Here is an 11,026-nt window from a genome sequence, read left to right on the forward strand (position 1 = left end):
TTCCCATTATAAAATGGGCAAAAGACATGAACAGACACTTCACAAAAGAAGACATTCGAGCAGCCAACAAACACATGAAGAAATGCTCAACCTCACTAATCATCAGGGAGATGCAAATCAAAACCACACTGAGATACCACCTAACTCCAGTCAGAATGGCAATTATCAACAACTCAAAAAATAACAGCTGCTGGAGAGGGTGTGGTGAAAAGGGAACACTTCTACACTGTTGGTGGGAGTGTAAACTAGTGCAACCTCTATGGAAAGCAGTGTGGCGATTCCTAAAAGCTCTAAAAATTGACCTTCCATATGACCCTGCAATCCCCCTACTGGGAATATACCCTGAAGAACACAAATCACTCTATAAAAAAGATACCTGCACACGTATGTTTATCGCAGCATTGTTCACAATAGCAAGAACCTGGAAACAACCATGCTGCCCATCAAAAGAGGACTGGATTAAAAAAATGTGGTACATATACACGATGGAATACTACACAGCCATAAAAAAGAACAAAATCATGAATTTCGCTGCAACCTGGATGGAACTAGAGTCTATAATACTGAGTGACCTCTCACAAAAACAAAAATCCGAATATCACATGTTCTCACTCATATAATGGACCTTGAACATCCAATGCAATACTATGAGAAAATGACTGATGGTACTGGGAAACTATGGGGGAGAGGGGGGATGGGATTAACAGTAGCAAATATCTGTCGGGGGATGGGAAAACACTTCTTATCTACAGGGTGCCTGAATGAAACGTCATTGTACACCTAACCCTTAACTGTACCCCACAAAACCATAATAAAAAATACTGATTAATGAAAAAAAAACAAAAAAAAACAAATGAATGAATAAACAAAATGTGGCATATAAAAAAAAAATTAAATTGTGTTTATACATTGTCAAATAGGGATATTCAAAATAGTTGAGACAGATGGTTCATACTGATTCTGTTTCCATTTGACTTGCTATGGTGATTTTATAGGTGCTGGCAGACATTTTGTCTCTGCTTGCCAAGGATCTATTCCTCAACTCCAACTAAATGATGAATTTTTTTTTTTTTAGTTGGAGTCTCACTTTGTCACCCAGACTGGAGTGCAGTGGCCGCTCCTGGCCACTGCAACCTCGACCTGCTGGGCTCCGGCAATCCTTCCGCCTTAGCCTTCCAAGTAGCTGGAACTACAGGCACGCATTATCACGCCCAGCTAATTTCTTGATTTATTGTAGAGATGAAGTCTCACCAAGTTGTCCTGGGCTCAGGCAATCCACTCACCTCAGCCTCCCAAAGCGCGGGATTACAGGCTGAGTCACCAACCCTGGCTTAAATGATGAATTTTAATATGGAAAATGGAATTCTTTTCTTCTTGTTCTCAGAGATCCTGAAGTCATTTCTCCTAGTCTCTTGGGTGATCTCCCTGGGGAGAAAGAGGCCTCAGAGTGTCCACAACTAGACTTGAAGGTATAAACTTAGATTCACAGGTAAAACTCATACAATGCTGTTCCATCATGGGGAAGTACTCTGCCTTGGTTTCTCTCAATTGTGAGTATAGGGAATGAGGTTACATTTATACAACGTTGACTCAATACAATGTTGATCAAATGCTGGGAAGCATGTTACTGATCCAAAAGCTAAAGTCTTGGCAGAGGAAACAAGGTATAGCTCAGTGGAGGAGAGACCTAGGTAGAAAGAAGCTCCATGCCTACTATCAGACATGATAAACACCATAAACAATTTAAAGCATATGTGTATGAGTCGATAAAAAATTTTACTTTCAAATATACTAGTTGGTCAGTACTCAGTAGCAACTTCCTTGGTCTATATAGACCTGATATGTTGCTTCAATTAAGGCAAAAAATAATTAAAAATACAATTTAAATCTCTGGTTAGTAACAGTAGTCTAATGATGATGATGTGAAAAGGCTAAATTTACCTCCTCTTACAAATCCATTAGTTGCTATTGCTGAAGTAGACAATCCTGTGATAGTTGTTACAACAGTAGCCATCAATATAACGAGGACTGATAAACCTTTAAAAAGAAAGAAAAGAAATTGAGAATACTTATATTCTTATTTAAACCTGCAATTATCTAGAACTGGTTGGTCTAAGTATACTAAGTATACTTATAAATTTACATTATAACTTATAAATTACTTAATTTTGATCTCATTTTAGACTAATCAAATCAAAATTATGAAAAAAACATTAAAGCAACAATCTGATATAAAGAAAAACATAGCTCAAAATGACTCTAATTGCTTGAGTTTTATGAGGCTGAAAGCTCAGAGATAGCTATTTTGCTTATTCATTATTCTTAAATCAAGCAGGATATAACTTCACTTACCTATTCCAGCTTGACCCACAATCCATGACAATCTAATGAAGAGCATCACACCCCAAATGTTTAACATACAACGTACCTAGAAAGAGAAAAGAGGCCAAGTCATAGACAAGGAAAAGCAATCAAAAATAATATAGTAGTAAACACTAAACCAGCCAAACGTAGGATAAGACACATTTGAAACTACAGAAAATATATATAGCTTTTAATCTAACCATTCTTTTAATAGTTTTTTTAAAGCTTAATATGAGTTTACATTTGAGCTAATATAAATAGAATGTAATATACAAGTATGTGCAAATAAATGTGCTCATCACAATTATCTGAAGAAGCAACAAAAGAATGGTACAAGAAATATCTTAAGAATTTAGTCTTTTTAAAAAGTAGTACATACTCCCCTTTATCAATACAAGTTTAATTTCTGCTTATTCTTTTATAACACCCTCATTTCATTAAATTTCTTCAACAAAATTAAGTATTATATAATATTTGTCAACACAAAATGCCAACTGTTCACACATTTTTTAAAATTTAAATTTATGAAGTAGTTTTATTTTTACTTTTGTTTATTATGCTCATATGTAAAATATAGTATTCTAAAATACTAAAATCTAAGAATAAGCAAACAATACTATCTGAAGTTTCATATTCACCTTACAGGTGAGGCAATAAAGTTACTACTAGAATTGTAATTGTTCTCTCTACTTCTCCCCTAAATTCCAATAAAACCCCTATTAAGTGTTTCCAAAGTCCCAATAAGAAGGCAATCTGACCTGCCTACATTAATCAGCTCCTTAGAGCCTATTCTATTCAAACACAGAAAAACAGAAGTAAATCTAAATCTTAACCACCTACACCTGTATACTAAAGTGAACTCAACACTTAGTATTTCTCCTTTACTCTGTTCTTTCTTGTTAACTTCTATACACTTATCTCTGAAAGATAATGGGTGTAGCAAAGAAAGGAGGCATATTTCAGCTCTATTCCCTAGCTCTGCTTTCTTGATTCTGATGCTTTTATCAATTAGATAGCTTCATATTTAATTTCTGAAAAGTGACAATAAATGATTCACAAGATGCCACGAAATATAACTTAACACAGTCAATATAACATTATATATAACATAATCAAGGATAATTTGCTTAAATTAACAAATATATAATATCTCTACTGAATTTAATATTCAAAAGGAAAGGCGGTACAAGTTGTTAATTTGGTCTTCCACAGCACTCAGATAAGACAGTTAAAATACAGGGGAAAAAAGTTCTCTTGAGAAAAGATGAGAATATGAGGAAGATTTTACAACCAACAGAAATGCTGTAACCCTAAAATTAAGCCTATTATACATACTAATACACCCTTGATCCAGCCAAACTTCACAACTCCTTTACTTTCCGCAGTATATGTGACCACAGCATCTCTGGTTGGAGTGGTTTCTTCCCCATTTGCAAAGCCATCCTCAAAAGGTTCCTGGTTATAAAAAGAAATGTGAATCATGCTTAATATGTAAAATTTAAAACACCCAATAAAAATAAATGTAATTAAATACACTTAACCATATTTAGGAGAATACAGTACAGATTTCCAAGAATCAAAGGTTTCTTAATATTTTACAAAAGTGCAAATCATTTTTCTGGAAATGCAAAACAGCATCTACAAGGAAATTGTAAATCTCACCATGACAGTAAACCCATCTTAATAATTCCAAATTTTACTGACACTTTGTGCGGTTTGAAGAATATAATGAATACTGCTAGCTAAGTATAAGCTAGCTAGGTCAATCAATTCAGACCTCTTCTCTCCAGTCACCAACACATCACCTAGTTGCCACACTTCACACATCTGAACTGTCAGTGTTAACAATTTAAAACTCTTCTTCATCACCAATGAATACAGTTTTCTCTTTCTTGTCCATAATAGCTGGATTCCTATGGAGTCCAAGATTCATACCTAACTCCTCCCTTTACTCACTCCTTTTATGCATTTAGTTATTCAGTACTCTTCATGCTTTCCTTTGTAATTTTTCCCAGGTTCAGACATGAACCGGTTAACACAATGCATTTCAAAACTAGTGTTTCCTTCCTAGTTAAGTTTCATGTCTGATTCTATCATTTTTAGTTTTTTGTTCTTTACTGTCTCTCTTTCTCTCTCAGTGGTTCTCAATTTTTGTTCTGTCTCAATACATCCAAGGCATATGACACATTTCTAAACCAGTAACAGAGTCTTAAAAAGGCCATGAAAAGGAAGATGACACGGGAAACAGAAGATATTCTGGATTTAGAATCTTTTCTCTGATACCATCCTAACGTTTTTTCCTCTACCCATATCTCAACAGCAGAAACCAAATTTCAGCTATATTTCAGACATTCTTTTAAATGTAAAAGAACTAAATTATTTTTCTAAAATAATTTTCAGTGCTTCACATCTTTTAGTGAATTTCAAATACACACACACATGCGCTTGAGGGGGACACCCAACCCCAAAAGAAAACGGAATTAATTTTTGGAGGCCTGGCCTCTTATAATATGCTCAGAATTTGTTCCTCCAGATCAACAGTCAACCAAAGTTTTTATCTGAAAATTCTGAGAAGGTTGGACATCACAATTTGTAGAAGAAATATCCCAAGTTGTGGCAAATGAGTGACTGGTTCTTCCACCATGACAATGCACCTGCCCACACCACGATGAGTGTTCAGCAGTTTTTCACCAAAAACAGCATGGCCCCTGTGTCCTACCCTCCCCAGTCACCCGATCTTGCCCCAAGCAACTTTTTTGTTTCCCTGGATGAAAAAAGTTCTCAAAGGGAAACATTTTGCCAATGTGGAAGAGGTTAAACAAAAAATATATATATATTTATGACCCAAATATATATATAGGATCCAAAAAAACCTTAGCTAGCAGTATTCATTGTATTACAATACATACATATATATATACTGTACTATAAGAGGGACACCTCCAGGCTGGTATACAGAACTAACCATCACCGTTAAAAAATTTCAAATTGCCCTCAAATTTGCTATACTTTTAAAGTTTTATATAGCTTTACTGAGATATAATTCAAATACCGCAAAATTCACCAACTTAAAGCACATAATTTTTAGTATATCCACAAAGTTATACTTGTATTCACAATATAAGCACAATCAATTTTAGAATATTTCATTACCCAACAAGAAACTCTCCAATTCCCTCTTCCTCCAACCAATGCAGCTGTCTCTATGAATTTGCCTATTCTGACATTTCTTATAAATAGAATCACAAATTATATAGACTTTGTATATGGTTTCTTGCACTTAGCATGATCTTTTCAAAATTCATTCATATTATAACATGTATCAGTACTTAATTCCTTTTTATTGCCAAATATTTCATTGTATGGATAGACTACATTTTCTTTAGTAATCAGTTGGATATTTAGACTGATTCTACTTTTTTAGCTATTATGAATAATACTGCTGTGAACATTTGTGTAAAGCTTTTGGGTGGGCATATATTTTCATTTATCTTTGAAATATACCTAAGAGTGGAATTGCTGGGTCACATACACTTTCTGAAGTGACTACTTCCAATCATTCTTCTCATCTCATTTTAGCAAATACACATGCCTACTGTTATTCCTCTTCTTGCTTAGAATGAACAGGTCTGTTATCATCCTTTGGTTTGCTGGTATAAATGTGGAAACCAGTAACCACTAAACTTGTTAGAAATACATGTAAGTAATAAAAAATAAATTATGACCAGGGGTCTATGTAGCTCAATCACAAGAACAACCCACTTCGGCTGTACTTACACTGTTGAATGTGTCCCAGACAGTAAAGAGTCCATGACGATCCCAAATAATAAAAAATGACTCTGAATAGGGACTGATTACTCAACTGTTCAATTATTCAAATAAAGCCAGAACAAAATAGTTTGCATGTTAATCCAATTAACTTTAAAATAGAGATAAGTTCCTTAGTTTTCACTCTAGAATACACAGTACTCTTTAGTGTTTTTATGAAAGATGACTTTAAAATATATAACCTTATTATTACAAGAAAATATAATGTCTATAATATATACAAAAAAGACATCTTTTTTCCATCTCTATTAAAATGAAACTAAAGATGTGTCTCTTTAAAATAGGCTAATTTCCAGAACTAAGTATTGATGTGGGTGTCTTTTTAGCAATGCAAAAGTATGCAGGCATCCTAACACTTTTGCTGTGGGTGTTTATCAAAATTCCATCTCAAAGTTGAAAAACTAGCAATAATATTGCTAATTTCCATTATACTATGAATAACTATGTACCAAAAACAAAGATTTTCCAGTATGTATAAAGTAGTGTTTTAAAATAAAGATGCATCTACACAAAATGAAAATTTTATCTTCCTCATTATCGCCTGACAGCTCTATTTTAAAAAGTGTTTTAGTTATCTCTAATGTACATTCAAAGGATAAAATCAAGTAATTATTTATTATTTGTAGCTCAATTACTAGATTTAAATATAATGCAATTGGGTACATAATTGTATTAGTTTTCTGAAATACCAGGAAACCAAAGTGGAATACACAGCTTTGTTTCTATAAATACATTAGTTTCAGATAAATAAGGATATTATTAGGTGTGACATTTTGTCCACAAAAAAACTGTTCAGAAACTGTATAATCAAGAAATATCTCAAATATGCAAATATGAAGTATAAGTTATGCTGATACAAAAGTCAACATCTGTCTGGGGATGGGGGGACACCCCTTAACAACAAGGGTGCCTGAACGATGCATATTTATATACCTAACCCTTAACTGTACCCCACAATTTTAAAATAAAAAGCCTGTTAAAAAAAACAACAACAAAAGTGCACAAATAAAAATTTTCAGTCTACCTGCCATTTTCACAGAAATTATGGGTCTAAAATTTTTTACTGTGTTTTCTACACTAATGAATAAAAAGCAAAAATTAGCAAATAAATGATTGTATAGATAATGTCATAGTGAAAGAAACTGGTCAAGTTAATTTGGTATTATTCTAGGAAATAATCTTTCAAAAAATAGCATTGTGATTCTGAGTCTCCCAAGCAGGGATTCAGGGTGGCAAGTGAGAAAACAACTGGAAAGATAGGAATAGACAGAGAAAAAATGAAAAACCAGATAGTTAAACTCTCAGTACCAAACAAGAAAATGATTAATTCAATTGAACATGTTGAATTTTAGGAGCAATGAGACAATTAATTAAAAAGTCTGTCCAGCAGTTAAAAAAATCATGACTGGAACTTAGAAGAAGGGCCAAGGATAAAAAGCCAGTGGGTGAAGAAGCTACAGAAACAGAATGAAAAGAAAAATTTACAAAGAGAAAACATGGGAAGGTGAACATTCTTCTGAGTGTACAGAAAATACAAGAATAGAAAGAAACTGTGGTCTCCATGGTCATTATTTATTTGCAGGAAATAAAGAAAAGGAGAATTTTTACACTATGGATGATCTCTTCTCTTCCTAGTATACTCAAATCTCCACCCCAACTTGATCATTCTTTGTCCTTTAACCATAATTAACTTTTTTTAATTGCACCCTGCCTCCAACCAAAGTTGTTAACAGACAGCACACTCTTAAATGCAAGCCAAACTGGCTTCCTCTCACCACAACACCAAACTAGTTTTATTAAGACATTCAATGACTTCTCTACCTCCAAATCCAATGTACATAAGTTCTTCAGTCTGTGTCTGTCTGGACTCCTAAAGCAGCATTTGATACAGTCAGCCCCACTCCCTTGAAATACCACACCCTCTCAGGCTCTTATACCCAGTAGTTAAATGTTAGAAGTCCCTTCAATACTTGGTCCTAGACCCATCTCCTTTTTCATGCTCTATTTTCTTTCTATGGTTTTCTCCAGAACTATGCATAGCTTTAAACACCATCTATATGTGATAAGTCCTAAGTGATGGCTTAGATTCATTTCCCGATAAGTTATCCTCTCTGAGTTTCAGCTCTGTAAGTAAATATTGATGTTACCATTTAAAAGTTTCATTATGTTTACTATTCTAATCTTTACCAAAGAGAAAAAGAAATTGGTAATGTCTATAACAATGACATTTCTCTAAATGAAAAAGAGAAAAAAATAGTTGTTTTTTTTTGGATCTTGTTTTAAATTCAATATGGTTTCAGTGAACACTGAACTGTCAAAAAAGTATACTTGACCAGAAAGATAGCAAGATTAAAATCTTTTATAATGCTTTAGAATGTAAATATATTTTAGATTTATCCTAGATGCATGTCTTAGAAAGTTACTAATTTTTTTGTTTCCAATATCCAAAAATTAATGTGTCTTTTGATTACTCAATTTATCTTTTACATATCAAAGGTTATATTTCATATTCTGCTAGACCTAAGAGAAAATACTACTTTAACACACTGACTTGGTTTAATGACATTTTTCAGTGGAAAAAAATTTATAATTATCAAGCTATTGTTTCTTCCCTAATACTAGAATTTTCTTCAGTAGTTTAGATACAATCTATTATGAAACTAGATTTCCTTTTAAAATAGTGGACAAAAACCAAGCTTTAGAAAAAATTATTCAAGTTTTTTAAAAAATTACAATTAAAAGCCTTAACACTGCTTTAACTAGCTGTGTAACTTAGAGTGCAAGATCATCTTCTGTGTATATACTTTTAAGAGTCCAAATGTGTATACTGACATGCTTCTCATGTTTTACATGGTTTAAATACACATTACATTAAAATGTCAGTAATTTCTCTTCCTTTGGACATCCTAGTTACTAATTCCAAGACATTTTCATCTCAAGTTTACAATGTAGCAAAGATGGCCTTTATGTTATCACTAGGCAAGGATGGTAATACCCAGGAAAGATGATTGTGTAGTCATCAGAATGATTCTGATCAATTATTTTCCAAGGTAAGTTGATAATGGTGACTATGAGTGTATGAAAAATCAAGATCATTTAAATAGTGCAACTTCTAAGTACAGTGGAAAACACTAATAAAACATATTTCTGATAATGCTTATTACCAATTAAGCAAAGTTTTATCAAAATGTCTTTTTAGGTCTCTCTAGACTGCCACAATATTATTTATCTCCTGGTAGACTTGAGGATGCGTCAATATCAATACCCTTGAAAAGCGAAACGTTTCAATCCCTTAGCCACATTTAATACATAAAAAGATTCAAAGTAAGCTTCTTGTGTTCTCTATTATTAGAAGATTCTGAATTTTGGAAAAGCAGTTTCAGGGCATAAACTAGAACCACATCATTTCACTTATTCATTAAACAGATATTTATTAATTAATTTCAATAAGCACCTTACTAGGTACCTTCCAGCCCTCCTAGAGTTGCAAGTCTTAAACTATGCGTATTTTCAACTATTCAAAGCAGCCTCTATGAAATTAAATGCTTAAGTCAGTTAAAGGAAGGTTGCATGTTTTTCAATAATACTCTTTGTTCAAATCCCCTTTCTGAGAATCAGTTTCTTCATCTTTAAAATGGAGGTAACAATCCTTGTCCACCAGTACCACTCTTTGAAGGTCCTGAGGCTCTGGTTTTCTAAATAAATATCAATTTGTAATAAGACAGTCATCTAAAGCAGTCAAGGCTTCTAACTCTTGGCTATAAAGCTAACAGATACAACTTGATTATAATAAACTTATTCTTAGGTGGTCTGGCTTTTCAATGCCTTGCCATTCTTCAACAAGATCAAGGATACACTACCAGCTGGCCCAATTGGAGCCAGGGCGGTAGTTTCCCTGGGTCTCCACATGTATTCTGCCCAGCCACTACTGCTCTTTCTGCACCTGTTGAGACGCTCTGACCCAACACAATGTGGGAGGACCAAAGCAGTGCCAGTGAGCACCCCTTAACTCCTCTTGCAACTAAGAGTGTTCTTCCTTTTGTACTCCAAATGCACTTCTTTTTTTTTTTTTTTTTTGAGTTGGAGTCTCACTCTGTCGCCCAGACTGGAGTGCAGTGGCCGCTCCCGGCCACCACAATCTCGCCTGCTGGGCTCCGGCGATCCTTCCGCCTCAGCCTTCCAAGTAGCTGGAATTACAGGCATGCGCTACCACGCCCAGCTGATTTTTTGATTTATTGTAGAGATGAGGTCTCGCTGCCCAGGCGGGTCTCGAACCCGAGGGCTCAGGCAATCCACTCACCTCAGCCTCCCAAAGGCGCGGGATTACAGGCTGAGCCACCGAGCCCGGCTTGCACTTCTAAAATATATATAATATTAACTTTTGGTCTGTTTTATAGACCCAGTGCAACTTAAGCTTGTATGTAAAGGTCCACTTAAGAGACAAAAAATTTTCTTTTAGAATCTGGAACTAGAAAGTGGTTCTTAACCAATATGCTAACTCACAGAGTCAATAGGAAAATCACATAAAATATTTATTTTTTAAAAAAGATGATTATCTAATGAAGATGAAGAAAGCTGAAAAGGAGAAAAAAAGTTCAGATGAGTGTTTTAATTTTCCAATAAGATAAAGATGCTTGCAAACATCTTGCTAATTGTCATTCTGCTGTCAAAACTGTGTCAAACATTCAGTTACCCGCCAAAGACAAAGGAACTATACTAAAAAAGCATTCTCGAATTTTAATTATAAAATAAAATTTTGGGCTCAATCACAATTGATGCACCTTTTTTTTTTTTTTTTTTTGAAGTTGGAATCTCACTCTGTCACCCAGACTGG

General features: G+C 34.1%; 1 protein-coding gene across 1 annotated transcript in view; it reads right to left on the bottom strand.

Annotated features, from left to right (window-relative positions):
- Positions 1-1,941: 1,941 nt before the first annotated feature.
- Positions 1,942-11,026, bottom strand: part of LOC110595786 (solute carrier family 12 member 2-like) — a gene marked incomplete at its 3' end in the record, with an annotated part of 33,088 nt that continues 24,003 nt past the window's right edge. The window contains exons 2-4 of the mRNA XM_021713265.1: positions 3,700-3,819; positions 2,353-2,428; positions 1,942-2,037 (exon numbers count right to left, since the gene is read on the bottom strand). Coding sequence (XP_021568940.1) covers positions 1,942-2,037; positions 2,353-2,428; positions 3,700-3,819 — 292 coding nt within the window. The remainder of the gene's footprint in view (positions 2,038-2,352; positions 2,429-3,699; positions 3,820-11,026) is intronic.

The sequence above is a fragment of the Carlito syrichta genome, unplaced genomic scaffold (assembly GCF_000164805.1).
Source record: "Carlito syrichta isolate Samal-C Ts95f unplaced genomic scaffold, Tarsius_syrichta-2.0.1 Scaffold92600, whole genome shotgun sequence".
Lineage (NCBI taxonomy): Eukaryota > Metazoa > Chordata > Mammalia > Primates > Tarsiidae > Carlito > Carlito syrichta.